The 26,506-nt window shown below is 42.1% G+C and overlaps 1 protein-coding gene across 5 annotated transcripts in view; it reads left to right on the forward strand.

Moving 5' to 3' along the window:
* The window catches only part of SPEN (spen family transcriptional repressor), a 70,745-nt gene that overhangs the window by 28,720 nt on the left and 15,519 nt on the right, over positions 1-26,506 (forward strand). For 3 of the 5 annotated variants that reach the window (XM_055706466.1, XM_055706467.1, XM_055706470.1), the window contains 6 exons: positions 18,281-18,441; positions 19,663-19,863; positions 20,735-20,886; positions 23,203-23,328; positions 23,909-24,022; positions 25,215-25,328. In XM_055706466.1, coding sequence (XP_055562441.1) covers positions 18,281-18,441; positions 19,663-19,863; positions 20,735-20,886; positions 23,203-23,328; positions 23,909-24,022; positions 25,215-25,328 — 868 coding nt within the window. The remainder of the gene's footprint in view (positions 1-18,280; positions 18,442-19,662; positions 19,864-20,734; positions 20,887-23,202; positions 23,329-23,908; positions 24,023-25,214; positions 25,329-26,506) is intronic. The other 2 variants (XM_055706468.1, XM_055706469.1) reach the window with 1 other exon arrangement.

Consider the following 26,506-nt stretch of genomic DNA (forward strand, 5'->3'; position numbering starts at 1 on the left):
TTACTGTCTGAAGAAGAATTACTTCTTGTAATTCCTGTAGTATTTCTTGGGGATTTTAGCAAATTGGAGATCCTCTTAGGGCTTTATTATAAGTGGAAACGGCGGATTTTGTGACACTGTGAAATTATTAAGTGTCTTTAAGACACTGAATTTTTCTGAAATCGTACGTCTTCAAGAACTTTGTCACTCAAGTCTCGTCCTGTCTGTCTCTCCACTGGCAGGGTGGAAAAGGCAAAACGAGTTGTGCTCACTGGGAGAGGTGGGTCTCTTACTCATGCTCCGGTGAATGTTTGGGGCCAAATGTGGAGCCTGTGGAAACTCATGGGTCTTAAAACACTTGTGAGAGTTTCTGTGCATGGCACCGTCCTGCAGGTGCTGTGAAAAATTAGCAGGAAGGTGGCAGAGGAGAAGTTTGGGCTTCGTTCCTTGTGGTTTTCAAAGAGCTGTGTGATGTAAACATGACTTTCATTAAATGGAGGTGATTTTCTGGATGTGAGGAAAGATGCTCTGCAGGTTCTTTAAAAAACAAAACAAAAAAAGCATTTCTTTCATAAAGGTTTGGAGTTTGTTGCATTGGATCTCAGCTAACCTTCGCTTTAAGTGTATATTTGGAGGCCTTTAGAGGAGGTTTTTAATGGAAGCTGCAAAGGGGTAATTTAGAAGGTAAGACCAAAAAGAAGGTAGTAACAATGAAATGTATTCTCTGAAGCAGGACTTTATTTGGTGTATGTTGTGGCCTCTCAGAAGTTGCCCACCAGGCTAAGGCGGGGAAGCTGGTGGACGTGACTGTTTTCTGTAGGCGCTGTTATCTTAGATAGCGTCACCTGTGCAGATGTGAGGAGGAGTTTGTGTTTTGAAGGCTTCTTCGGGTGAGATTTCTCATTCCCCAGCCATGTTACGGAAAAGGGTCGTTGGGGTTTTTTTTACCACTTTGAAAGACTAAAAAACCCCTTGAAAAATACTTAAATTTTCCTCCACCAGAAGCCTTAATGTGATTTTGTTGATTCAGACATGCACCACAAATGATACATGAGCAAACATATTTTCTGTACTGTGTCATGAAAGGAGCTGAATATGCATGGAAGCTGTCTGATCCCATAGGAAACAAACCAGGTTTTGTTTGTGCCCTGCTCAACCTCCTGGACAGCCCTCCCCCCTCCCCCCCCCATTTTCTTTGTAGAAAATTATCTTTTCTAGACTGGTTGTCGGGGTGTTCTAATGCACTAAAAAAAAAATTTGTGCTATTTTATTCAGTTTTGTAATGTCAAATGGCTTGACATGTTTCTTACTGTTCTATGTGTTAGTGATTATTTTTAATGCTTTGCTGCAGTGATGTACTGAACACATGGTGCTGAGCAGTGGGACGTTTGGCTCTTAAATGCCACATGCCCAGCTAAGTACCTTGTTGAGACAGGATTTAAACTTACCAAATTCTGGCAGAAGCATTTGATTTCCTATAGGTGATGTCCAGAATGTGAAAGTGCGAACACAGGTGTGTGTGTGTGTAAATTTACAGATAAGTAACCTGAGATTTCCTTTTGCCACCTTCTTTATTTTTTGAGTGCTTATTCAGTTGTCTGGTGTTGAGGATGCTGGAGGATTTACTTGTTAGATGAGTAATTTCCTATCTCATAATGTAAAATAGATCTTGCTTTGAAATGAAAAAAGCAACTTCAGTTTAGATGCAGTGAGTATTTTCACCACGATCTAGGAGAGCATAGTCATTCCAGTACAGCTGAAATAAGGCAGTGGTAAGAAGTTGCATGTATAGATGTTTGAAAATAATTTTTTTTGGAATTGTGGTAGCTCTACTTAAAGTTCTAGTGACAAGTGGGCAAGGCTTTCATAAAGTAATTAGAGATTGTTTTTTAATTTTAGATTTCTGTGATGAAATTCTTACTGGAGCAGTGAAATACAGTTGGAAAGGAATATGTATGTGTTGTTTTATGTGTCTTAATAGTGAAATACACTGAAAAAAAATACTGCCAAGAGAATTTTAATCATGGGAAAAACAGGCTTCCTGAAACCTCCCATGGAGGCTCCTGCATATTTTGTTGGGGACTTTCTTAGCCTGTTCAAACGACTGAAGTGAAAGTAGAAAAAAGTGAATTTAGTTTCATTACATAATGCAGACCTTTCCCCTACCATTGTCTTCGTCTCCTCTTTCTCGCTTAGTTTGTCTGCCAGCAAGTGATGAATCACTGACTTAGAATAGGATTTAGGGGTTTTGAGTGGGTTGAGAGATGCCTCTGCTGGGGACAGCTGAAAAATCAGGAGGAATGAGGTTAAATGTAGCTTGTCTTCATTTAAGAATCTGCGAGATGGTCTTTGCTGGTAATTCTGCATAAATTTGGGACTGTTGAGATTACCTGCATATTTTTGATCTCTTATAGCAGGATGACAGGATTTGAGCAGGAGCCTGTATGGGAAAAAGAATTAGGCTAAGATTTATTTAAAAAAAAATAAATACGTATAATAGGAAGCCTCCTTTTCAGTTACCACAAAAGCAACAGTAAATCCTTATGAGTCAGGTGAAACACCAAATCTTTACCTTTTGTTCACATAAAGCCACACGCTGCTTTGATGTTCTCTCTGTACAGGGAAATGTGAATTAGGGAAGGGAAAATTAAAAAAAAAACAACTGAGGTACTCTCAGGTTTTTGTTACTGATGGTCGAGCATTTTCACTTTGTTCTTTCTTGTGTTTCTGTTCATGTCAGCCTGCAATGCTTCTCATCTAAATATAACCTAGACCATCCTCTTAAAACAGGTTGGGGTTTATTTTAACCCTTGGGAGTGTATCAGGTTTCTTGAAACTGAGCACAGGCAGAAAAACTTCAGATAGCTTTGAAGAGAGAGGAGATATTTTTGTGTTGAAGAGATTAAAATACAGAAAGCAAACCTTTATACCTTCCCTCCCTTCTCGAAACCGGCCGATAGAGACTACCTGTACATGCATGCACACGCATGTTTACACATAAATAGATCCTCCTGTGGGGAAAAAGAAATTAAAAAATTAATCTGAGATCTCCTCGCAGCTGGCGAGCAAATGGTGTCTCGGTCCCCTTGGGCCGGGAACCAGCGACAGCCCATCCGTCACCTCAGGCCGGCGGGAGGCGAACCGCGCTCTCCCGCCCGAGCTGCTGACAGAGCGGCGGGGGGAGGGCGCCAGCTCGCATTACCTCACCCGTACACTCCGGAGTCATCTATTAAAAATGCGCGTTGCATAACAGATTTTTATCTCGCCCTGAAAACCCGCCGCTTTAGGTCCCCTCCCAGCCGCTGCTGGCGGCGTGAGCCCGGCCCGGTGCTGTAATAATGGCGGCGCTGCCGGGAGATGCGGGGCCGCCTCACCGGGTGCCTGCGGGGGGTGTGTGTGTGTGTGTGCGCGCAGTCCCGGGCCCGCCGCCGCCTCAGCGGGCGGGGGGGCGGCTTGTTTGTGCCCGAGAACCGGTCTGAACCGGCGGGAGCCGGCCAGGCCCGCCGCCGCGCCGCCCCCGGGGCGGGGCCGCGCCGCCCCGCAGACCCGGCAGTTAAAAATACCTCCGCTTTCTACAAAAAAAACTTTTTTTTTTCTTTTTTTTTTTCTGTAAAAAAACCCAAAAAACAACAAACAACCGAAACCCAACCAGCTCCTTGCCGGAGCGGCTTTCGCTCTTGGGTGATTTTTTTTCTCTCACACAGCGCAGGAAAGCGCCGCGGTTACGCAGCGAGACGGCAGTGGAAAAAAGCAAGGTCTGACTGAGGGAGAGAACCCGGCTCTCCGTTTCAGCCCTGAGTTTTAAATCGCTTTTTATTTTTGAAACCTTCTTTCAGCGCCCAGCGCTCTGCCGGCTTTAGAAGTTAGCACCGGTTTCCCCGCCGGAGGAATGAGCCCCAAAAAGACCCCAAAAAGGGTCGAATTTGGAGCCTGCCCTCTCATCTTAGCACTACCACTGCCATGATATGAAGCAGGTAGGACATGGTTGCGAAACGATGTAGAAATTTCAACGTTGGTGTAGCCCTCTGGAAGAACTCACCCCCCATCTTTTATATGAATATAAAATAAAATCCTTTAAAACATCAAATTAATCGACTTTTTTATTTATACATAGTTTTCTTAGCATGAGCTGCCCAAAAAAAGAGTGGACATTTTGCTGCAATTAATACACTCCCCCAACCCCCACAGCACTCCTAATAACCAATATTGGTAATTGCTGGCTCTAAATGACACAACAATTAAGCCTCTACCTAAATTTCCAGGAATAGGTGTTTATCTAAATCTGGTTTGTCTTTGTTTCCATAGCAAGGCCCAGAAGCTTAACTGCTGCTTTTTCAAAGTGCATTTGGTTTCTTTGTCTCTACAGAGAAAGATTTCTGTCTTTTTCCAAATTAATTTCAGGAATGGAGTCTTAAAAACACATGGTGTTGGTGGATGCAAATGGAGAGGGGTCCTAGAAAAAGACATCTGTTTTATTGCAGTAACTATTTTGATCATCTCAAATGACATTAATATTTTGCATTCTGTTAAAGATTTAATGCTGTAAAGACTTCTTGCAATTAGATCAGTCTTTGTTAGCAAATATGAGGCAGCTGAATCCAGGCCTTTGTGTGAACTTGCCTTATCTGCTGGGAGAGGAAGACCTGCTGTGTTTAAAAATAACATTTCTAAGTCACCTGTGGACAGCTGCAGGTCTGCAGGAGCCAGTATCTGGTGTGAGGTTTGGCAATTTCATGCCTTCCTAACCTCCTTTTTTAGGAACAGTGGGGAAAACCAGAGCCCCATATGGAAGGCATCGTTCCCGCCAGCATTGGGGGAGATGATGTCCTCCTGAGTTTCGCATTGGGTTGTTTAAGCCTGTGGGAGCTGCTAAAAATTGGTTTGTTTTTTTTTTCCCCTGCAGGCATGCTGTAGCCTGAGGAAGGTCTGGTGCTGTTGGTGCATTGGGTTTGACTTTGGGGTTGTGTGTGTGTGTTAACAAAATGGTCACTTCTAATTGCGTTTTTAAAGCTTTGATTTCCTTCCAAGGATTTTGCTTAATCATCTTGAGTAGGCTGAGGGAAGGAAAGAATTAGCTGAGGTCAGGGAAGTTGAAGCTGCCCGTGTTACTTCTCAGAAGTCAGGCTTAGTCTGAGGGATCCTGAAGGCAGGAAGAAATCTGCCTCCTGTTCTCTTCCCTGCTGCACGCCGAAAGAGTGAAGGGAAATCAAACCCCGAAAAAGCCAAACAAAACAGGGAAACTATGTAGCGTGATAGGCTGTGCTGGGTGCCTCCCTCTGTGTGAATGGTCCAGATTCCCCTTCCTTTGGGAGAAATGCAACTCGGATGTGATTCATCACTAAAATAGATTAGAGGGATTGTAGTTTAGAAGTGCCTGCTTGTCTGCACTGATGGTGGAGTCTAGACAGCTCAGATGGAGACACATACATTACAGGCACCAAAAGGTGGGGGAGAGGATTCCTGTTGTAAAGTCCTTGGGAATAATGGGCAGTTTAATAATTTCTAGTGAATATTCACATGGAAGGGTGAATATCAGAAGAGGAAAGCTGTGTTGAGCACTTCCTGAAAAAGTGCTAGTCATTATGATGATAAAAAGAAAAATCCATCCACCACCTCCATTCAGTCATATGTGTTTCCATTAAAGCGTAGCCAGGGCGTCCCTTCGCACCTTAAAGGTTGCAAATACAGCAGTTTGGGTTTTTTCCCAAAGAGGATGTTTGTGGCTCTGGCAGAGGTGTGGGTGGGGGCACTGTAACGTCTTCAGGAGGATAACCTACCCCTTAAAACCTAAGGGCTGGCAGAACAGCTCTCTTCCAGGTGTATTTCTGAGACTGGGGCATGAACCTTAAAGGTAGAATGTGCTGTGCTTCAACTGAGATGACAGGGACGTGAGTTAATGGTAAATAAACCTTACTGGGAAGGAAGAAAAAGGGTATCGTCCCTCAGACTTTGCCTGTCAAATTAACTGCGTAACCACTGCACTTAGGTTTGCCCTTAACGTCCAAGCATCAAGTGTAGTCTGTCCGTGAAGTCGCCGGTGCCGAAACCACTAATGATGGCATCAAGGTTTTAAGCGTGAAAGCTTCTTAGTGGGTGATTAGGTATCTCTCTCCAGATCATTAGGGTCAGCTGGTAACGCTGCTGGGAGAGGAGAATGCAGCACGTTTATGAGTGGAAAATCACAGACTCGGAGAGAAGTGAGAGCTTCGATGTTGTGTGGAGGAGAAACAATTTGTATGTGCTAGGACGCAGTTCTAATTTTAAAAAAATCTTTAGGGGAAGCAAAAACTGAGTTTCTGCAAGGAGGAAGAGGGAGGCGTGTGCTGTGTAGATGCCACAGTAATAAACCCCATGAAAACGCTGCATTACTATTTAAGTGCTTCATACAAGAACAAAAATAGCCCGTTTAGTATGTGTGGCATTAAGAAACAAGACCTCTCTGCGAATCCCTCCTTCTCGCAAAACCCCTGTAACAAAGGTAGAGGACCTGTTCTTTGATTTCCCGATACTTGCTGGGTTTCAGAAACAAACACCCCATCTCCTTCCAACCACAAGTTCTTGTTCCTGTTTGGGAAGTGAAACATGGAGCTGTTCAAATACTTCTCTGAAAAACATCTGGAGTTCAGCATACAGTTGCTTTATTTAGCTCACAGTGATGATTTTGACTAGAAGACACTTAGGAACCTAGGATGGCAGCAAGAGTACCTTTTGGAGAATCCTTTTGAAGAGAGGGAAGTGGTTTTCAGGGCTGTCTTCTCCTTTCTTCCACAGTTGCCTTGTATTCTCCACAGATACCTGGAAATATTCATTGTTTTTATACCAGGGTAAAAGTAGGAAAACGTCATCAAAGCCTTTAGAAATCAGGAGAGTAATTAAGACCCATCTCCAGCAGATCCTGGCAGTAAAGACATTCACGTATTTTATCATCTTACGTCTGTTTGAGAGTAGAAAGCTTTTCTAGCACCTTAGTGTGTGAAAGAAAGGCACTGTTCTCCTGAAAGTGAATTCCCAAGAATGAAGAGTGCTGGGTCCCCACGAACAAATGGTGCCGGGCTGGGCTGATTGAGAGACGCAGAGTGCCCTACTTATTCCGGCTGCTACAGGTTTGACCTCCTTGTATCATCTGACACCTCGTTTGGTAAGAGGTTGCTGCAAGATCTCAAACCCTCAAATTATGTAAGATTTACACAGTTGCTTTGAAGTTAGTCCCTCCCTTCAATGTTTGTTTACTGCCTGGTATGTCCTGTTGTCTGGATTATGAAGGATGAATAGTCACAGAAAGGAAGCTATTGGGTTTGTACAAATTTTCTATTCCTCTTCCCTTTCTAAACCTGTTGGGAGCTGTATTTATCCCAGTTTCAGAGTCCGGGAATACACTGGAGACGTCCTGTGCTGGTTGGGGCTTTGCTGGGTAAATACTGGCTTGTAAGTTTTCTGTTTGTTTGTTTTGAGGCGGAGGGAAGTGAGGAATGGCTTGTTGTGTTGTTAGAGGAGAAACAAATAGATGCTATCTAACAGTTATTTCAGAAGGAGTTTATGTTGGTTTTGCTTTTTAATATGCATTTTCCCTGTAACGTTTAGAAATCACATGTGAAAAAAGGAAGATGCTTAATTAATACTGTACGTGTGGCTTACAGACTATGCCTTGCTGTGCTGCTATGGTTTGGAGGTTTTAAAGTCTGCTCTCCGTAAGCTCTAAGTCCCGTAAGGGGAAGCACGCAGGTGGAACACGTAGGCTTTGCGTGTGGGAATTCCTCAGAGGACTTTTCTTCTGTCCTGTAATCTCCAGTGTACCAGCTGAATTGCTACACGCTGCTCCTCCTTTCCCAGCCCTGGTAACTATGCTGCTGCTGCCATGGGGTATGGAGACCAGAGACGTAAAGGCTGTAGATCCAGGGAGTTGTGAGGATGTAAGGCATTTTTCTTTTGCATTGTTCCGTATTTTTGCATTTTACCCACAGATACCTTAAGTCCTCATCCTTGTTTTACGGTCCCTGGTTAGTCTGATAGACTGTCCCAGGCTTTTGGGAAGGGGAGTCATGACTTCGGACCATGGAGAGGTTTAATCTCTAAATTGTAACAAATACTGCTGAAGTGAAATTACAAAATAGGGCGCTTTATCAGAAGTTGAGATAAACTCGAGACTGCTCTCTCATATGATACTGGTTTGTTGTGTTTTACTTTTTTTTATTTGTTGTTTGGGATTTTTTTTGGTTTTGGGTTTTGTGTTTTTTTTTTTTTTTTTTTTTTTTTTTTTTTAATTTCTGAGGCTAGTATTTCTGTATATGGTTACTTGAGAAATGTAAAGACCCGCTTTCCCCACCAACATGACGTACATTCATGAGACTGTGGCGCTTTACCTGTTTCATACAAAGATTGTCTCTTTTATTTTATTTTTGTGGCTTGTGTTTGCTACCCATGTGAATTTTCACAAAAAGTTCTACTTTTAGTTTTATTTTTACTTGCATGTGGGCAGAAAATGAAGTAATTCCCAAATATAGTCCTAGCCAAGAGTTCCATCTGTTCTCTGCATTTTTAAATGGCAAATTAATCCTTAGCATACAACTCATCAAATGTCTTCTCTTTTATAATATATGCTGCCTGAGATCACAGAAATTACTTTTTTTTTTTCTTCCTTCCTCCCAGGCCTTCCATTTTAAGTCATCCTTTGCGTGAGAATAACAGCTACCGTTCCGGTTTTACGGAGTGCTCATGTGCATCTTCCAGTTGCTGTAGTTGGTCTAAATAAGAGTATTAAAAAAAAAGCCTCCAAAATTATTCTTCCCTTCGTCTCTTTGGCATTTCTTTAAAAGGCTGTAGAAGATGTAAGGCAATAGAAATTCTGTTTGAAAACCACCCTTAATAAATGTACTTCTGATGGAGAGCTAAGGTCACTCTGTTTTTTTCCAGATTTCACTCTTTGGACAATGCTGCCCATTTTTAGAAGTTCTAAACTTCCACAGCACTATCTGCCATAAATGGAATTTCTATATTAAGCTTTCATGTTCCCAGTTTTACTTAAGAGGCATTGTTTATCAGCTGTGTATCTTGGCGTGCCTTTCATCACAACTCCCATCCGAAGAACAATTCTATTTGTTTATAAGAAAGGATGCACCATCTCAAAACCGCTCTGCATTAGGAATTTCAACAAATGGCATTTTGTGTAATGCTAAAAAACAGTCCTGTGAAGAGGGAGGCGATGATCTCACCCGCCTTTTGGCAGGGCAGAGCACAGGGTCGAGGGCTTGCCGCCCACGCAGGCGGGGAGAGCAGCCCCTGGGGAGCAGAAGGTAAGGAACGGCCGAGGGTGGAGTCGATGGGGCACGTGTGAGGCCAGATGGCAGACAGATGAGAGCTGTTGCACCGCAAGTTGCACCAGGAGAGGTTTAAATTAGTTATTAGGAAAAATGTCTTCACTTGAAAGAGTGGTCAAGTATTGGAACAGGCTGCCCAGGGAGGTGGTGCAATCCCTGGAGGTGTTTAAAAATTAAATGAAATTAAAAAAGACGTGGAGCTTAATGACAGGGTTTAGTGGTGGGCTTGGCAGTGCTTGGTTAATGGTTGGACTTGATGATTTCAAAGGTCTTTTCCTACCTAAATGATGCTATGATTCTGTGATCCTGCACTTGGACATGATAGTGGTTCCATTTGAAATGACATTTCACTCTGCTGGCTTATAGATGTACTTGGAGTAGAGTTTTGCCTGTTTGTTTGGTGGGTTTTTGTGTGTGTTTGTGGTGTTTGGTTGTTTGTTTTTTTTTTTGAAGATGCATAGTAATCCCCTTCTGACAGCAGTGCAGTTGTTGATTAGGAAACTGCCTTTAAATGTTGCTTTCTTGGTATTTTGAAAAGATTTGGCCTCCTGCAAGCCAGGAGATCAAGTTCCTCAGCCTGCTCCCTTGGTGATTCATTGAATGACCTTGGGCAAAGCCCTTGGCCTCTTCTTACCTTGTTTTTCCATCTGCAATGCAGGGATGTTAAGACATACCTACCTCCCATAAGTCTTGAACTGTCTTTTTTTTTTTTAAAAAAGGTTTCATATGCTCTGAGGTGATAGTTGCAAAATATTAATTTAGATCATCTGCAGATAGCTGGCAAAAACTGTTTACTTTAACAGTATTACGCTAATTTTGGCCAAAGGGTCAAAAGCAATTTTTCTTCGAGACTGAACGAGCCGTTCCTCTGCCATAGCAGTGAACTTTGCCTCACTGTTTTCTTTTCAAAGCCTGGACGATAGCAGGCTTACCGGTGCCGGCAGCTTGAGCAGCAACTCTTCTGCAAGCAAGTCCCAGCGGCACTTGCAATCATTTGGCTGAAGCCTGGTGTGCTCAGAGGAGGTGGGAATTTGGGGTGGCTGCTGTGGGACTTCTCACAAGGGCTGGTTTTTGAGCCAGGGCTTCCCTTGATGAAGGTGATGTTGAAAAATAGAGACACTTTGGGCTTGCACATTCTCACACCCACCCTCTTTCTTCCCTCTTTGCATCGGTGGAAGTTTAATTGTGGGAAAGCTGTACCAAAGAGCTGGCTTTGTACTTCACCCTCAAGGCCTCGATGACTTTAATCTTTCCCAGCACTGAGCTCCGTCACCGTGGCCGTTTGCTGAGAAAGCATTTCCTCCGGCTTCCCAGAGTTTCATTTGTGAGCGTGAGCAGTCCCACTGTTCCCTGAGAGCATCCATGGTTCAGAAAGGCTGTGCAACTGGGCAGGCGGGCAACTCCAGCTGCTCCCAGGTTCAACACCAAACCCATCCACGGCTGAGTTAACAGCCAGCGCGGGGAGCAGAAGGCTTAAGTAGCGTCTTCCCAGCAGTAGTAAGCTATTGCGGTTGCTGAGTCGACTGTTTGCTATGGAGATAGGCTCATGTGTTTGTAACAGAGACTTTTTTTTTTTTTTTTTTCCCCAGGTTAGGTTTTTTTATTCTTGGCTTGTACGAAGCTTGAGCGTAAGGAGAGAGGGACATAGGTCAAGGAGTGAGCTGGTAACGCTGGCTGTGAGTTGGGCACAGTCTCCATGAGCCAGACAGGATTAATACAAACAGATTTTTAGCAATTGGAATGGATTATTCAGTTGCAGGGAAGAACTAAAAGGAGCCCATGGCTGTCCTGAAACTCCTAGAGCATGGGGCTCGAGGGGAACAGTGGCTGTGGGGGTGGGAGTAGTCCTCCGTCCTTGTGAGCAATGTCTTCATCTTTTCCATGATTCATTTCAGCCTGCTTTTTCTCATCAGAGATCAGGTGTCACCATGATAAAATGACTACAGTAAATATATTAGTGTGGCCTGTCATAGAAATTAAAATGTGATATTAATAAGCCAGTCGCTTGACTTGTGTTAGATATATGGTAATTAGTATCTGGAGACTGTCTCTCAAAAACTTACTGGTCAAAAACTGAAAAAAATACTGCAAGCAGCCTGTGTTATTTGGCCAGCTGAAAGTTACCATGGTTGTGTTGCTTTCCCATGGCCTTTAAACATCATTTAATTTCATTTTTTTCAATTTTAGGATTCCAGCCCAGCAGGAGATTCTTTAAGTCTCCTTTCTGGGTGTGGTAAGACAGAAAAAGTTAAGGGAAAGAGGATGTCTTAATTTCATTTGTCTGCATTATTTAATGATCTTTCTTCAGAGCAGTAAATACTTTACTTGTTGTGTGCTTTTTGTGACTGTTTTCTGCTTCTGTGCAGTAGGTATTTATCCCCTCCCCCCGTAGATTGTTTTATCATAGTTGTGTGTTGTTAAATACTTCAGTGTGTGACATGTACAAACCAAAGTTCCTTGGGTGGCAAGTTCTTGGTGGCTTGAAAGGGTGCCAAGAATGTCACGCAATTGCATCCCGGCGTGCTTTTCACTATGAGCTCCAAAGGTACTGGAGGCTGGGGTGATGGGCACAGGGTAATTACACTGAGAAAGTACTAGGTGTAGCTCTCTGCTCCCTGGCTTGCTTTCTCCACCTTTTCACGCTGAGCAGCCAGTCTGCTTGTATACTTACTGAAAATGTAAAGCTTTGTTATGAAATGGAAGAGCAGGGTTCAGGCTCTTTGTGGTACCTGTGTGTGGGCTGAGCCCCTTCAGCTGCTCATCTGTGGTCTGCAAAATATGGTAACAACTTGTTACCTCTTGATCTCTTCATCCAAACAAACTTTAGATGCTTGACTGGGTTTTCTGATATCTTTAACTTCAGGTTCAACAACTTCTTTTAACTAGGAAACACACGCACCCCCCACACCCTATTTATTTTCACACATGTGGGGAATGCTATTTTTTTTCCTTACAAATAGGCTGGTGTGGGCTGGTATTAATGCAGGACACATCATGTGTACAAAACAACTACCTGCATATTTAGGTCAGCATTGGAATCTGCTCTGACAAAGAGATGCTAACCCTCTGCCCAGACCTCATGAATTTACATCATGGTTACTCCTCCTTGAATGTGGCGGAACAGCCATCTGGATTGTTGCAGTGGGAATGGGTTACTTGCTGTTCTTGCTGTGGTACATGTAATTAGATGTGTGCTTTTTGACTTGCGCGTGTGTAGAGAATGAGGGAAATTCTGGTTAAATACCTTTCTAGATGCATGTAGTATTTAGTAGTAGGACAGAAACAGCAGCCTGTAATAGACCTGTGCATATATTACTTCAATAGATCATTTTTCATCGAGAAGAGAAGTCAAAGTGTTTAATGGGTAAAGATCCTTTAATCTATAGCTAGAATGGAATAGGATGCATTTTTTAAGGTTTTTTGTTTCTAAGCAGTTAGCATCATAGTTTTTGCTGGATGTTGGCTGGCAATAATCAGGTCTTTAAAATTCTTTTTTCCGAACACATTGGTGCGTTCAGGGTACGTTGACCAGTTTTCTGGTGCTGTTTTCCCATGTCCAAGAAATCAAACTGGCATTTTGTTTCCAAAGCCTATTGTTGACATAAACTATCACAAGGATTTGTGTCTTCTGGATAGAGCTGATCATACAGCACTGTCACTAGCTGCCTTTTGCAGCTGGTGGTTTTTTGCATGGAGATCATTTACGGTGGCTTAACTCGTATATGGAAAGGGAAGGACAAGAAAAAAAGGGTTTCTGTTGCTTCCGTTGGGAGATGACTGTACATTAACTTTGGATTTCCTGACCCGACTTGGGAATCTGCTGCTGACACCAGCCATGAGAATAACCTGCTGTCAGCTGGGACTGGTGCTGCAGGAGGTTGTCCTGAAGAGATCTTTAGAGGAGATAATCTTTACTTAGAGATTATTTTGACGGGGTATTGAATCATAGCTGATCTAGGCAGAGTTCCTGATTTCGGTTAATTTTGGCAGGAAAAAAAGTAATCGCTCTGCATATTTCTGTGAAAGGAATCCTGGATCATTTACAGTTCTGGTTAAACATTTTTTTGAAAGCAGCTGTTAAAAAAACCCTTAATTTTTACTTCTTTCCCCTGCTGAAATTTGGCATGTGCTCCCTTGAAAAATGAAAAGGGGTTAAAACCGATTTTAGGTAACTTGGTTTTTAACTTGCTCCAACAACAAGAGCTTGTTTTTGTTTTGCCCCTCCTTTTTTTTTTTTAACCCTGAAGTTTGGCAGTGCGTGGCTGGAACGCATGTTCACGCTGCTTTCTGCTTTATTTTCCACGAAGGCCGCAGTGTTTCCTGCTCGCTGTAACAAGGGTAGTCACCAGCCTTGCCGCTGACTCACTGTTCTCAAATCAATTCGCAGAAATGACAATTGTCCCACATTTTAAAATTGCACAAGGGTAGGGCAGGTTGTGAGATCCCTTGATTCAGCGCGGCTGCCATTGACGAAAAGCAGCGGGTATCCTGTTACATCGACTGGTTTGGAGCCTCTCTTTTATCTCTCTGTTGCTGGAGAACAAAGAGAACAGCTCACTTTGTATTCTTCACTCAAGTGCTTTCATTTTTCATACGTAAATGGAGTGTAGTTAGTTACTAGAACTGCAAAATGCAATTACTTGAAAATGAGATATTTCAGTGGAAATGAGGACTGGTTATATAGGGTGCGTGCACTAGGATTTGAAACGTCACCTTTGCAGTTACAAGTGAGAAAAGGAAAATTCTGTGTGCTAAATTAGCTGCACCATACTGAAACCAGGCGTATCTGGGGCTTCTTTTTGTGGCCTGAACCCCATTGCAGGGTTCTTAGATGGTGAAGCCTTTGTGGCTCGGGCCATATGGATGAAACTTAAAGACTGGATTATGAATAGATTTTTATCTTGATTAATAGAAAGTAGATAAATTCTGTGACTAAGAACACACGCATCTTTATACACTTGTAGGCAATTATGGAAGGCGGATTAATATTTTAAAAGGGCTTGTAAACTACACTTGTAGTGAAGTGCATGTATAAGGGAAGGATTTCATGTCTGCCTCCTCATTAAAGTAAGAATGATCTCCTCTATATTGCTCAGGTTTTGCATCTGATTTTGCTGACAGTACAGTCAGAAATCTTTATTCTACATCGCCATGATGCCATGATAAAAGCTGGAGTGCAGCTGATTTTAGAAGCTGAACAAAAGAGCATCTGAAATCCTTCCTGGTTAAATGCTTAAGTTTTTCGCAAATGAGTATACATCACCAGAAAACGTCTGTGAACCACCGAAGAGGCAACTGAAGCTGTAAGCCCGAGATGTTTAAAAAAGCAAATTCCCAGCACAGGCTCCCTCTCTGTGCAACGCGTGTGTTGTGACAGCTCAGGAGATTAGTTTTTCTGCGTGCTGGCATTCTGCTCCGCTGAGTTTACATGGATGTTGAAGAGCAGGTTTTCCCGTGTTGGGAAAAGGCTGTGTGCCAGAGCACGCTCTGCTTCTGGAAAAAATCATCGTGGGTTTAATACCGTTAGGGGAAGCGCAAAATGAAGCTACAAAGCCATTTTCTTTACGCTGTTTTTGGCCTGCCCCAAGACCTATTGTTTACTTGAAATACTTTCAAGAAGGATGTTATCAGAGCTGCTGTTTTAACCTGTCTTTTATATTCCCATGTTAAAATTTCCCTGCGTTGTTTTTCTAAAAGCCTCATGAACTAACTTTTGCTATAAGAATTTTTAGTTACTTATTTTCTGCGAGTTGGCAACATTTTCAAAATTACTCGTAGGGAAAAGAAAAGCCATATTCTCATTTTAGTATCTTGGGCATATATCCTTGTGCAGCTTACATGCTTTAGTTTTGTATTTTTTTTGAAGCTGGGGTAGTTGAGAGTTCTGTTTTTCTGCTTGAGACTACACATAATTCACTGTCAGATACTTTATTTTGATTCTGCTGTGTGCTATAACTGGATGACACAGCAGCTATAATTAACTCTTCCATCATTCTCCTATTCACAGAACATAAACCCAAACCTTTGACTGACTTTTGAATTATTATATCCACTTTTCTTCAATTGGAAAAGTGATGAGGCTTTCCCTAAAGAAAGGGGAATTGTCCTTGCTACCATTTTTTTTTCCTGTCTAAAAACAGAGTCAGGAAATAATGAATTTTTTTCCTGGAATGTCTCTGAAGGTCTTGATTTCCTCAGGGACACTTATCCCTAAAACTCCCTGGGGAAGTGGAAATTATCAGCATGATCCTTGTTTCATCAAGTTGCATGGAATTCAAACTCTTGTTGTAGAATTTATCACCCTGTTAGACTGCTGTTTCATCGCTTGGATGTCTTACGGTGTTACCCAGAGATTTATCTTTCTTTTTTTCCCCCAGTGGAATGCTGTGATTTTAACGGTATGTTTCATATTTTAAACATCCTCATTAAAAAACCACCTAAAAATAGCCTGGTCCCATTTTAAAGCACCACTTAAATAGAAATTCAATGCTGCCTCTTAAAAGATACAATCTTAGCAAAGTAGAATATTAAAAATGCTTTAGGAAGTACATGGTTGATGATAATACTGAGCCGTCGAGACATGAGAAGGGAAGGTAAAAATGCATACGGGGCAGAGGCTCGCTGCAGCCCTAAAATCTTATTTTAGCCTTCCCCAGGGGATCATGGTAAACCATGCAGTACTGCTGTCAGCTTGGGAATTATTTTCAGATTCTCCCCACACACGTTCTCTGACAATATTTGTTACTAAAAGAAGTTTCTCTATTCTTTGCTGATTTATTTCATAGTAGCAGGCAATTGCTGATGTTAACCCCCTGAGACTACTGAAGGCCTGTTCACGTGGGGCTGGGTTTGTCCTCCTTTTCCCAAAATACGGTAGATAAGAACTTCAGTTTATTGAGGACTTGAGGTGATCCAGCATTGCCAGAGTTTGCAGAAAGGTAGGAGGCAGAGGGGATCGGGTAAGTGGGCAAAAGATGAAGAGTGAATTGCAGCATGCTTCACTTCTAGCAATTAAATAGTTTATTAATGAATAGGGCACGAAAACGGGTTGCACAAACACAGGTGAGGCAGAAAGGCAGGGGGTTTACAAATTCAGAAGAAAAAATGAGGCTGTGAATGGGCAGCTTGGTGGTAGGAAATCAGAGCTGGGAAGCACGAGGGACCGTAGATTGGGAGGGGAAATGTTGCTGTATCTGAGATAACAGGTTGGGTGGCGCAGGGCAGCTGCCCCTTGGCCAGCATATAGCAGAGCCGCCTCGGAAGAGGAGGATGGGAGGAAGGACTGAGATTTTCACTCCTTTTCTGGCATGGCTTTATTTTATCTGCTGTCCCAGAGTGACACTGAACTTCCCCCTCCAGGGATGGAGGAGTTAGGAGGCGAGTGTGTGGGAAAGGCACCAATGTGTGAAGCGGCTCGATGTCAACTGCATGGGAGGGTTGTAATGAGGGGGTGAGACTGGGAGGAGAGTTCTCATGTTTATTACTACTTCTGCATTTTTGACCTTTTTTGTTTTGTTTTGGTCTGGCATGTTTTTATATCCTCCTTCGATTGTAAGCATTTTGGGACAAAGATTGCCTTCTCTTCTGTGCCTCCAAATATAATGGGGACAGAGCCCAGGGGCTTTTAGTAATGTGCCACAGTGCTCATTACACCAAGGCATTCAGAAAGAAAAACAGTTTTCTGGAATGTTTTAAGAAAAAGGACTCTGTCGCTGCTGCCCTGGCATTATATAAACAATCCATTCGCAAAAGGGTGTAGTAGAAGTCACAAAATCAAATAATGAAAATTATTAGAAGCCTGAAATGGTTTCCCTGAGAAAAGAATGGGAAAAGTTAAGCAGTTTAATGTAAAGAAGGTATGTAAGAAGCCTATGAAATAATTTAGAATAAGAAAAACTTGCTTATCGTTTTCTGATGTGATGTGGAGAGGAACGTAAAAATTCAGTTGAAAGCAGCAAATTTAAAACTGACGCGGTTATTTTTGTACGTGGCAGATCTCCCCCCCTCCAGCCTCCGAGTTAAAATTCCAGCAGAATTTTTTAGAAGGCTGCTCGTGTAATGGAGAATGCAAGTCTCCAGGGTTATGTCAGACAAAATTATTTTTAGCGAAGTTATAAGCCCTCATGCCTCGGGGAAGAAATCAGCCACTGAAGAAGGATGACGTGTCCCCACTGGGCAAGCTTTAATAACATTATTCTCTGTGTTTCTTACTCTCCTGCGAAGCATCTAACGATCTGCACCGTCAAGAGTCGGTGGACTAGATTGACTCCCTCTGTGATCTAATATGCAAATCCTGTTCTGCCATAATTATTGTTTATAAAAGATGTTCTTGGCTCTGAATTCTTTATTCCCTGAAGTTGGCTGTTGAGCCTGAGCCTGCAGATAGCGTTCGCTGGTTCATATGCATCTGCCCAGGTTGTTCTGAAGCAGTTGACCAAAAAACTTGCCATGCTTCTGTTGCACGAGATTTTTATATCATCAAAGGTACAGATCTTTTTGTAAAAGGTGGGTAGGAGGCAGTAAGGAGAACTCTAGGGTCGACTCTTGGATTGACAGTGGCACCTGAGAGCATGATAATATTTCGGTTTTGTACATGAGAGTGCTGGGGGGGATTTTTAGGCTTCAGCAGACCTGTGTGCCCTCTCTGTATTTCTCCAGTCTTCCCACACAACATTGTGTTACACTTAATTAAATCTCCACCATTGTCACGGTGCGTAACAGGATCTATCTGACATTTTACCCATATTCTGTTTCCCTGACACTCTCTGAAAGCTTTGTAGGAGAATATGTGTAGAATGACTCTAAATTCCTGTGTATAACTGGGCTGTGTTACGGAAACAGGATTTTCTGCATCAGGCGAAGGAGAGAGGACGGCCTGTAGACAGCAAAAAACTGTGACATTTTGCTTTTTAAATAAAATACCTGTGTCCTCTAGTTGCTTTGCGTGTTCGTGCACTCATCTGTCGTTTCCTTCATGCTGTTTATAGCAGTGACTCCAGCAGCAGCTCAAGCGATGAGTCCCCAGCACGGTCAGTTCAGTCGACAGCCGTCCCAGCACCTGCGTCCCAGCTGCTTCCATCTCTGGAGAAAGATGAACCCCGGAAAAGTTTTGGGATCAAGGTTCAAAATCTTCCAGTGCGCTCAACAGGTAAATTCACTTGGGAAAGTAAAATAAGGGAGAAAAGGAATAGGAAGCATGAGGGACTGGTTAAATAACCTTTATCATGTCTTTGATGCAGCAGCCATGTGCTGCCTCCGAGGACAGGATTTGCTCTGCTTCTGTCTCGGTTCTTGTGTGGCGGTGGGAAAATTGCTTAATTAGTGACCATCTGTGAGAAATCCTGCAGGTCCCTCGCTTGAGTCCCTGGGCTTGAGCGCTTAGAGCTACTGGAGCTGGTGCTTTGGAACAGTAATGTGGATTTCCCCAGGGAAAAACCTGAGGCATCTCAATTTTTTCACTTAAAATTCGGACCATTTATTCTCACCCTGCTTCATTTTATTTTTTAATAGAAAAACTTCAGGGTTTTCTGTTGCAGCATCGAGTGCTGTAAAACACCCATAAGCATATTTGTAATGGTATTGGATATTGCATGGTAAATAATGCAAGAAACCACTTGGTGAGGAGTGCACATGATCACACCCTGTTCCCTGTGCTGAATGCAGGAGGGATCCCCCAGAAAAAAGCAGCATGGGATCATTTGTAAAACAGTTGTAACACAATCCATGGATACAAAGTACTGGCTGAATGAAAATAATATGTATGAACTTTGTGAGCAGGGTACCTCACAATGTTCTTTTTGTAGATTTTATTTCTGTAACACTCCTTGAAGTGACGCGACGCTGAGGGAAATAACTCCACATAACTCCCGGGCAGATTATGTGATTGTGAGTCAGATTTTGCAAAATCTGATGAATCTGCCTAGTTGTCTTTCTGAATTGACAGAACCGAGTGCTGTATAACTGATCTCTATTCCAGTGCCTCATCCCAGCTTCGGGAAACGGCTCTACGTAGTATCTGTGTGGGATTATTAATGAAGTAACACTGTTTATTTCTTCTTCATGTTGAATTGGATGTCTCTTAGAAGTAATAACTATACACTGACAGCTTTAGTGATGTAAAGCAAGCCTTATGTGTGTGGTTTCTTGGGTTTAAAAATCAAGGCAAAGAGAAAGATCAGCCAGAAGCTTTTGACATTGGCAAAACTAACACCCTCAGTTAAAAAGGCACTTCTGTGAACACTGAGATTCAGATTAAACGGGGTGAAGGCACAATTCGGAACAAAGATTAGATTTCTTCATGTCTCTTATGGTGCTACTACGTTGGTAAAAAATACATTTTTATGATACTAATGTTTATGTGTTTCTTTAGACACAAGCCTTAAAGATGGACTGTTCCACGAATTCAAGAAGTACGGAAAGGTGACGTCAGTGCAGATTCATGGGGCTTCTGAGGAACGGTATGGACTGGTGTTCTTCCGACAGCAGGAGGACCAAGAAAAAGCACTAAATGCCTCAAAAGGAAAACTTTTCTTTGGCATGCAGATTGAAGTCACAGCCTGGATAGGACCAGGTAAGGTCCATGTCTCTGCACAGGGCACCTGACTGCTCTGGGCACATTCACGGGCTGTTGTAAAGAGGCAGCATAGAAATACGAGATGTTAAAACTGCCTTTCTGCAGAAACATATTTTAAAGAACCTGGGGGAGATATCAGAATAAATTCCAGAGAAAGGAGAGTGGATGTTCTTAGGTCAAACAGGGAGAGAGTTCAGTCTTCAACCTCAGAGAAGGAAACCTGCCATCCTCTCAGACGGTGGGATCTGCCGGCTGCTGGAAGAAACAATTTCATCTTCCATGTCTCAGTGGAGCAGAAGCCAGTGGGTGGTATAAGCATAGCACTGAGTCCTCACAGCTTGTTTTCTCTGCTTTTAATTAAAACAGCTAACGATGGCTGCATTTTTGAGGCTAAGGCAGCATAGCCTGAATGACTGACCAGTGAACACTATAGCATTGAGCACGTGGTTAAGCTTTCAGTCTGTACTTCAACTGCTTGTTTAAAAATTGATTTCTGAAAACAAACTTCTTCCGTGTGCTGTTCCCCAAGTACCATGAAGCCTTATTTGAATTCAGGCATCTGAGCATTAATAGTTCTTCAAAGAGTAAATTTCTAGAGAAGTGGTTGGAGAATACAGCTATCTTTCACCTGAGGATGCTCAAATTCCTCTGCAGTCACCCAGTGGTGTGATGCAGAGATCTCAACATTGCGCATAAATAACAATTCACAAGTGTAGTACTGTGTATTTTTGTCAAAGACATTGGTTGCTCTTGTTCAGATCATATCTTCTCATCAGGAAGTAGACTTGAACAAACCAACCAATGTGAACTGAACTTGGTGAAAAACACCTCCGTCCATTACGAGTTTCTTCCTCTCTTTTGCTTCTAGAAACAGAAAGTGAGAATGAATTTCGTCCTTTGGATGAAAGGATAGATGAGTTTCACCCAAAAGCCACAAGAACTCTCTTCATTGGCAACCTGGAGAAAACAACCACCTACCATGACCTTCGCAACATCTTTCAGCGCTTCGGTGGAATAGTGGTATGTGAATTCTCTGTGCTATGTAGGGTGTCATTGCCTCTTTCTGTATAGACCCGTAAAGTGCTGCAAGCTGCAGTAATCATAGTGTCGATGACAGATAATTCAGTCTTCTTATAATAATCTGAGTCATCCATCTTGCTGGAATATACCTGAAAGCTTTTCTTTGCATGAAATCTTTGCACACGTGTGTTGAGGGAATAACTTAGCAGTAGAAACAAGTCTTAGGAGCGTTTACAAGAAATGTCTTCTGTGAGCTCGGAGCGTTGGCAGAAAAGCCTAACTAGATAGTTGAGATGTAAATGTGCCTGGTGTTATTTTCATGATGAATCAGTACAACTCGATGAAAGTCTAAGTTTCCTGTTGATTTGTGAAACAAAGGGTTTAGCTGCTGCGTGTGGAAGTAGCTATCAGCTATCACAGTCTGTGCCCTGACAATAGGGCAGAAGAGGCGCAGAGCAGATGGATTAGTGATGACACATGTGGGATTTGGGTTTTCAGCTGAGCAGGCGTATCTGAACGAGATAGAGCAGCAGTCACTCCCCTCTCCTCTCCTCATCCCACTTTCTATCAAGTCATATCGATGTTGCATTTAAGAGACATTTTACAGAAAAGTAAACTATCCACAGTCAGTTTAATTAATTGGATCTGGACTTCAGCACTGGTAGTTTATGTACTCACTGGTAGCTGTGGCTGCTTGGGAACATGCTGTTCCTTATTCATTCTGCTCTGACACATTTTTGTAACCATTGAGGTATCAGTCACACATATAAGGGACCCCGTATGTACTTCCCCCAAAAAAGAAGGGGAGGCTTCTTTATGTGATGTAGAAAAATATAAAATCTACATTTTATGATGTCTGGCACTTCTTGTGCATCCAGCCTCCACTGTATCCATGACATCAACACGGATTTATGAATTCACACAGTGTCTGCAGCTTAAACCCTTTTCTAATGTTAAACCAGCAGAGTTGTCCTGATAAAGATGCTTATCCGTAGTAGTGCACTGTCTTATAAATTGGCTTTTCTGTGAAATAGTGCTGTCCTGTCAACATTATTAATGGGTCATAATTTGGCAGCAGTGCTGCCTTGCACAGTTTCCGTGAAAACTTGCAAGCTCAGGTGCAGCAGGGACCAGCTTTATAACCTTTCTGATGGGTAATGAGCAAATAATGATATTTTATTTGCCTGTCAGAAGGAATTGCTTGCCCAGAGTGAGTGGTCAAGTATAATTTGCCACAGTTGCAATTGTGCTACTTCAGACACTGGAAATGTAGTCCTCTATTAGTATTCCACTTAAATCATTAGGCCAGGGCTATAGAAGTCTAATAGTTGTGTAAATCTCCGTGTTTACTTCTGTTTTCCCAGATAAAGAGCTCTTGGGTGAGACCGTATCAAACTGCTGCCTTGTCCCTAAATTTATTAACCATGAAATTAGTCTGTCCTGGATGTTGGAACGTTTGTGCTTAAATGCGTGTGCTGGCATTGGCATGTAGCTCACAAAGGAAGCTTGTGCTATTTAAACAAATAAAACGAAACACTCCACCTTCTATTTTCAGCTCAGAATGAATCATAATCATGAGTTTGTTCAGAGGCTTTTCGTACATTTGCCAGTGCTAGTGCTGAGCTTGAATGTTAACTAAATATCAACTCCAAGCTTGCTGGGTTTTTAAAATCGATTAAAATCGGCCTTTATTAGACTTAGCTGTCTCGTGACTGCACTTACTTTGAATCGGTCTGTGGTGGCTTGGGATCAAATACCAGCAGCAGTAGAAGTTGAGGATCTTTTTTGCCTTATGGTGCCATGTCAGTGCCAAGTTCAAGAGGTGAGTCCAGCCTCACTTTCTGTCTCTAGGAACAGGATGGATCATGTTTATTTGGAAAAGAAACCCTGCTTGCCTCTTGGCTCAGAAATGAGGATTGGAGCAGGTTGTTTCCTCTTGAGCCTTTGCGAACGAAAATGAATCTGTATTTCTCTGATTCTGAGTTCTCTCTTCTTGACATAATACTAAGAAACTAAAGATACTGTTCATTGATCAGGTCAGGCTTAACTTCTGCGGGGTTGAATTTTAAATTGGCATTATGAAGAGCTTTCCCTGCATCAGTAAGGATTTGGTTTTGAATGAGATACAGCAGAACAGTGAAGTTAACTGTCTAATATTGTTCAAATCCTCTCTCTGAAGAAAATACTAACTAAAGAGTGTTTGCTGTGCCATGTGTGTCTTAAAAAAAAAGTCCACTTAGATGTAATTATGACACTGTTGAATGCTTTTTTTGGCCTGTTGCTGACTGTCGATTGTTATTTTGTGGTTTTCCCCAGGATATCGACATTAAGAAAGTGAACGGTGTTCCTCAGTATGCATTCCTGCAGTACTGTGATATTGCAAGTGTGTGTAAAGCAATTAAGAAAATGGATGGGGAATATCTTGGAAATAACCGGCTCAAGGTAAAGAAATCCTCCTGTGGACTGTATCCTTCTCCTTGTTACTTTCATTTAGAGCATCACAGGATATTTTGCACCAGCATAGTTTATGGAAGTAAGCTGTTTTTTAATGCATAGGTCAGATTAGAGCATGACGCTTTCAACCACCACCATAACTGGGATTAATCAGCATTTTGTTGGCTGTCACAGTAAGGAACCCCAGGATTGAATAGGCCTGGAGGCTGACATCCCCTGGCCTTGAAGGTCCGCATCTGGCAAGGCTGTGTTCTGAAGCTGTACCGGTACTGATGATAAACAGAGGCTGTCAGTCCCTAGAGCTGTCAACCTGTCACTTTTCAGATGCATTCAAATTGTAGAAGAACCAAATGTTGTCAAACACTGTATTTGTTTAAGCATGCAGAATTATTTTCATTAATTGCTATTTGATTTTTCTCTTGCTTGCACCTGTGCAGGATGCTAATTTTAGAAAATCTGTACAAATGACTAGCTTTTTTCAAATAACCCTTTTAATTAGGCATGCTCTATTCAGTTAGTGTAACACTTGTGAATTGTACTGATGGAAGTTTTGCCCTTTTGTGTTCAGCTGGGTTTTGGAAAGAGCATGCCTACAAACTGCGTGTGGTTAGATGGTCTTTCTACAAACGTTACGGATCAGTATTTAACTCGACATTTCTGCCGATACGGGCCTGTGGTAAAGGTAGGTGGGAGGCTTTGGCGTGTGGTTTGAAGTTGTTACTGTCTTCCTTTCTTCCCATCCTGTCCTTTCAACCCCGACTGTCCAGGGCTTTATAGCTCAGGTAGAGAAATTAATTCTCTCTGGGGTGTGATTTGGCTGAGAGGGCTCTGTAGCCTTGCATCCTGTTGATCCGATACGTAGAGCAGTCGCTTCTGGTGTTTTGAAAACAAAACAAAACAAAAAATACTTTGAATGAGCCGAGATAATGAGTATTGTAAACCATTTGTCGCTCTTGTGCAGTACAGTCTCTCCCCAACAAAATTTCAGTAACATTGGAGGAACAGCAGTCTTAATTACGTAGTTACTCTCATGCATGCTGATTACATAATTAGACATAACTATATTTTTTTCATCAGACCAAAAAATGACTTTTTAAAAGCAGTTAGGATAGTCGCACTGACGAGTACATGAAAGAAGAGAGAAAGTCAGTGGTGTTGCAACATACCTGTATCACACAGTGGGAGTGCATTACCTGCCCCGCTGTGGGTCGGTGCTGGTGATTTATGCGTGTGCTTAAACTTAAGCATGTGAGTTGTCCTGTGTATTTCTGTTGGACATTGATGTGCTTGAAGTTAAGCAATATGTGTAAATCTTTGCAGGATCAGGGTCTTGCCTCCTTAAAGGATTTTTGTGGATTTGTGTTGCAGCTTTGACATTCTTTATTGTAGCTGTTGTTGCTTGAATAATAAATTTATGTTGCTAAAGGAAGCTAATACTTGGAAATTGGGCGTTCAGCAACTGACGAGTGGTACTGCAGACTGTGATAACAAAAGCTGTTTCCATTTTGGGATTAAATGTTCCCTTTACCTTTTTTCCCCCCTAAAACACATTGGAAATTTTTCAAAAAATGAAAAGTAAACAAAGAGACACTGCAAAACTGTCACCAAAGAAAAAAATTAAAAGTAAAATACAGAAAAACAAAATAAAGGCATAATATACCTCAAGCCACAATATCCACAATTCAAAGCAGTCCCGCGTCCTTTTATTGTCTCTTCATTACAATATGCCTCATCAGAAAAGCCTGGAAATTTACCTTGCTAAAAATTATTTCCTTACTGGTATCCTTATGACTTAGGATTTTGTTGGGACTGACATTAAGTCCTGTGGATGAGGCTCTTATTTGGTTTTTGTTTTGTTTTTTTGTTTTTTACAGGTGGTGTTTGACCGCTTAAAAGGCATGGCCCTGGTTCTCTACAATGAGATTGAATATGCACAAGCAGCTGTAAAAGAGACCAAGGGGAGGAAAATCGGTGGGAATAAAATTAAGGTGTGCAGAATGACCTCCAAAACAAAACAAAAAATAACAAACAGGGGAAAAAAAAAAAGAAACAAATTGTATTTAGGCCTTACCCCTTAAATGCTGGCATTTGCAGACTGCCAGACAAAAGGAATACTTAGCGGGACTGTATGTCCCCCACATCAAAGGCTTAAATATTTTTTTTTATACTCGGCTTATCAAGATGTTAGGGTATCTTGAACTGTTACTTATAAAGCCTTTTCCAGTATTCTGCCATTTGTTTCACTGAACTTGTCTCTCTAAGCTCCTGAGTGTTGGTGTCCGTGTTACTACCTCATTTACCCAAATCCAAGGCAAACTTTTGTGTGTTTTCATGTTAGAAAAGTGAAATCTGAGGGTGTGAGTTCCTCCAGGATAACACATCGCTGCGTTTCAGCTGCTCCCTGCTGATGTCCAGGCTCTTGACCTGGCCAAGGTGATTTGCAGTGGCTTGCACACCATAGTTGTGGGGTACAGCAACCCAGGCATGCAGTTTGCTCTTGTGATGGCAGCTCCTTCCTTGTAACTGATTTTAAAGAATAATAATTAAACACACTGCTTAAAAAAATAGATAGAAAGCACTTTTTCCAGGAGCAACACTTAACATTTGCAGGGATGTCTTGGATTTGGGTGAATGTGGTAATACCTGTTACGACTGTCCCATCAGTTCCACTAATTGGGGATGTGAGATATCAGCCAACCCCCTGAATTATCTTCCTCCTCCTCCTTTCTTCTCTCCTAAAGAGTGGGTAATGATTTCAAGCATGATCTGTCATCTGGTGTATTAACCTAGCAACTTCACACTTGTGGTTGGGACTTGGATATACTGTAGTTTCTAAGTGTGGTGGTTGAATATAAATAGCCTTCATATGCAGTAAAATGTGTGGTCATTTAAAAGTTTCATATCTTGCGTTTGTGGGTCTTGCTGCTTAGTGACTTTGGAATAAGCAACACCCTTATGCTTGTATGTCTGTGCTCCACTGCTGTGGTTATACCAACATCTAGGCTGATTGAAGAAAAAAAAAAAAAAAAAAGGAACTAGAATGTTAAAAATACTGCATTATGTGGCATATGCATAGTGAAATCCATTCTAATCCTTAATTTTTTGAATCAGCTATGCCATTAGCTTCTTAATATTGTCACCCTTGGCTAAAAAAATCAACTCTTTG

Source organism: Falco cherrug, chromosome 3 (genome assembly GCF_023634085.1).
Source record: "Falco cherrug isolate bFalChe1 chromosome 3, bFalChe1.pri, whole genome shotgun sequence".
NCBI lineage: Eukaryota > Metazoa > Chordata > Aves > Falconiformes > Falconidae > Falco > Falco cherrug.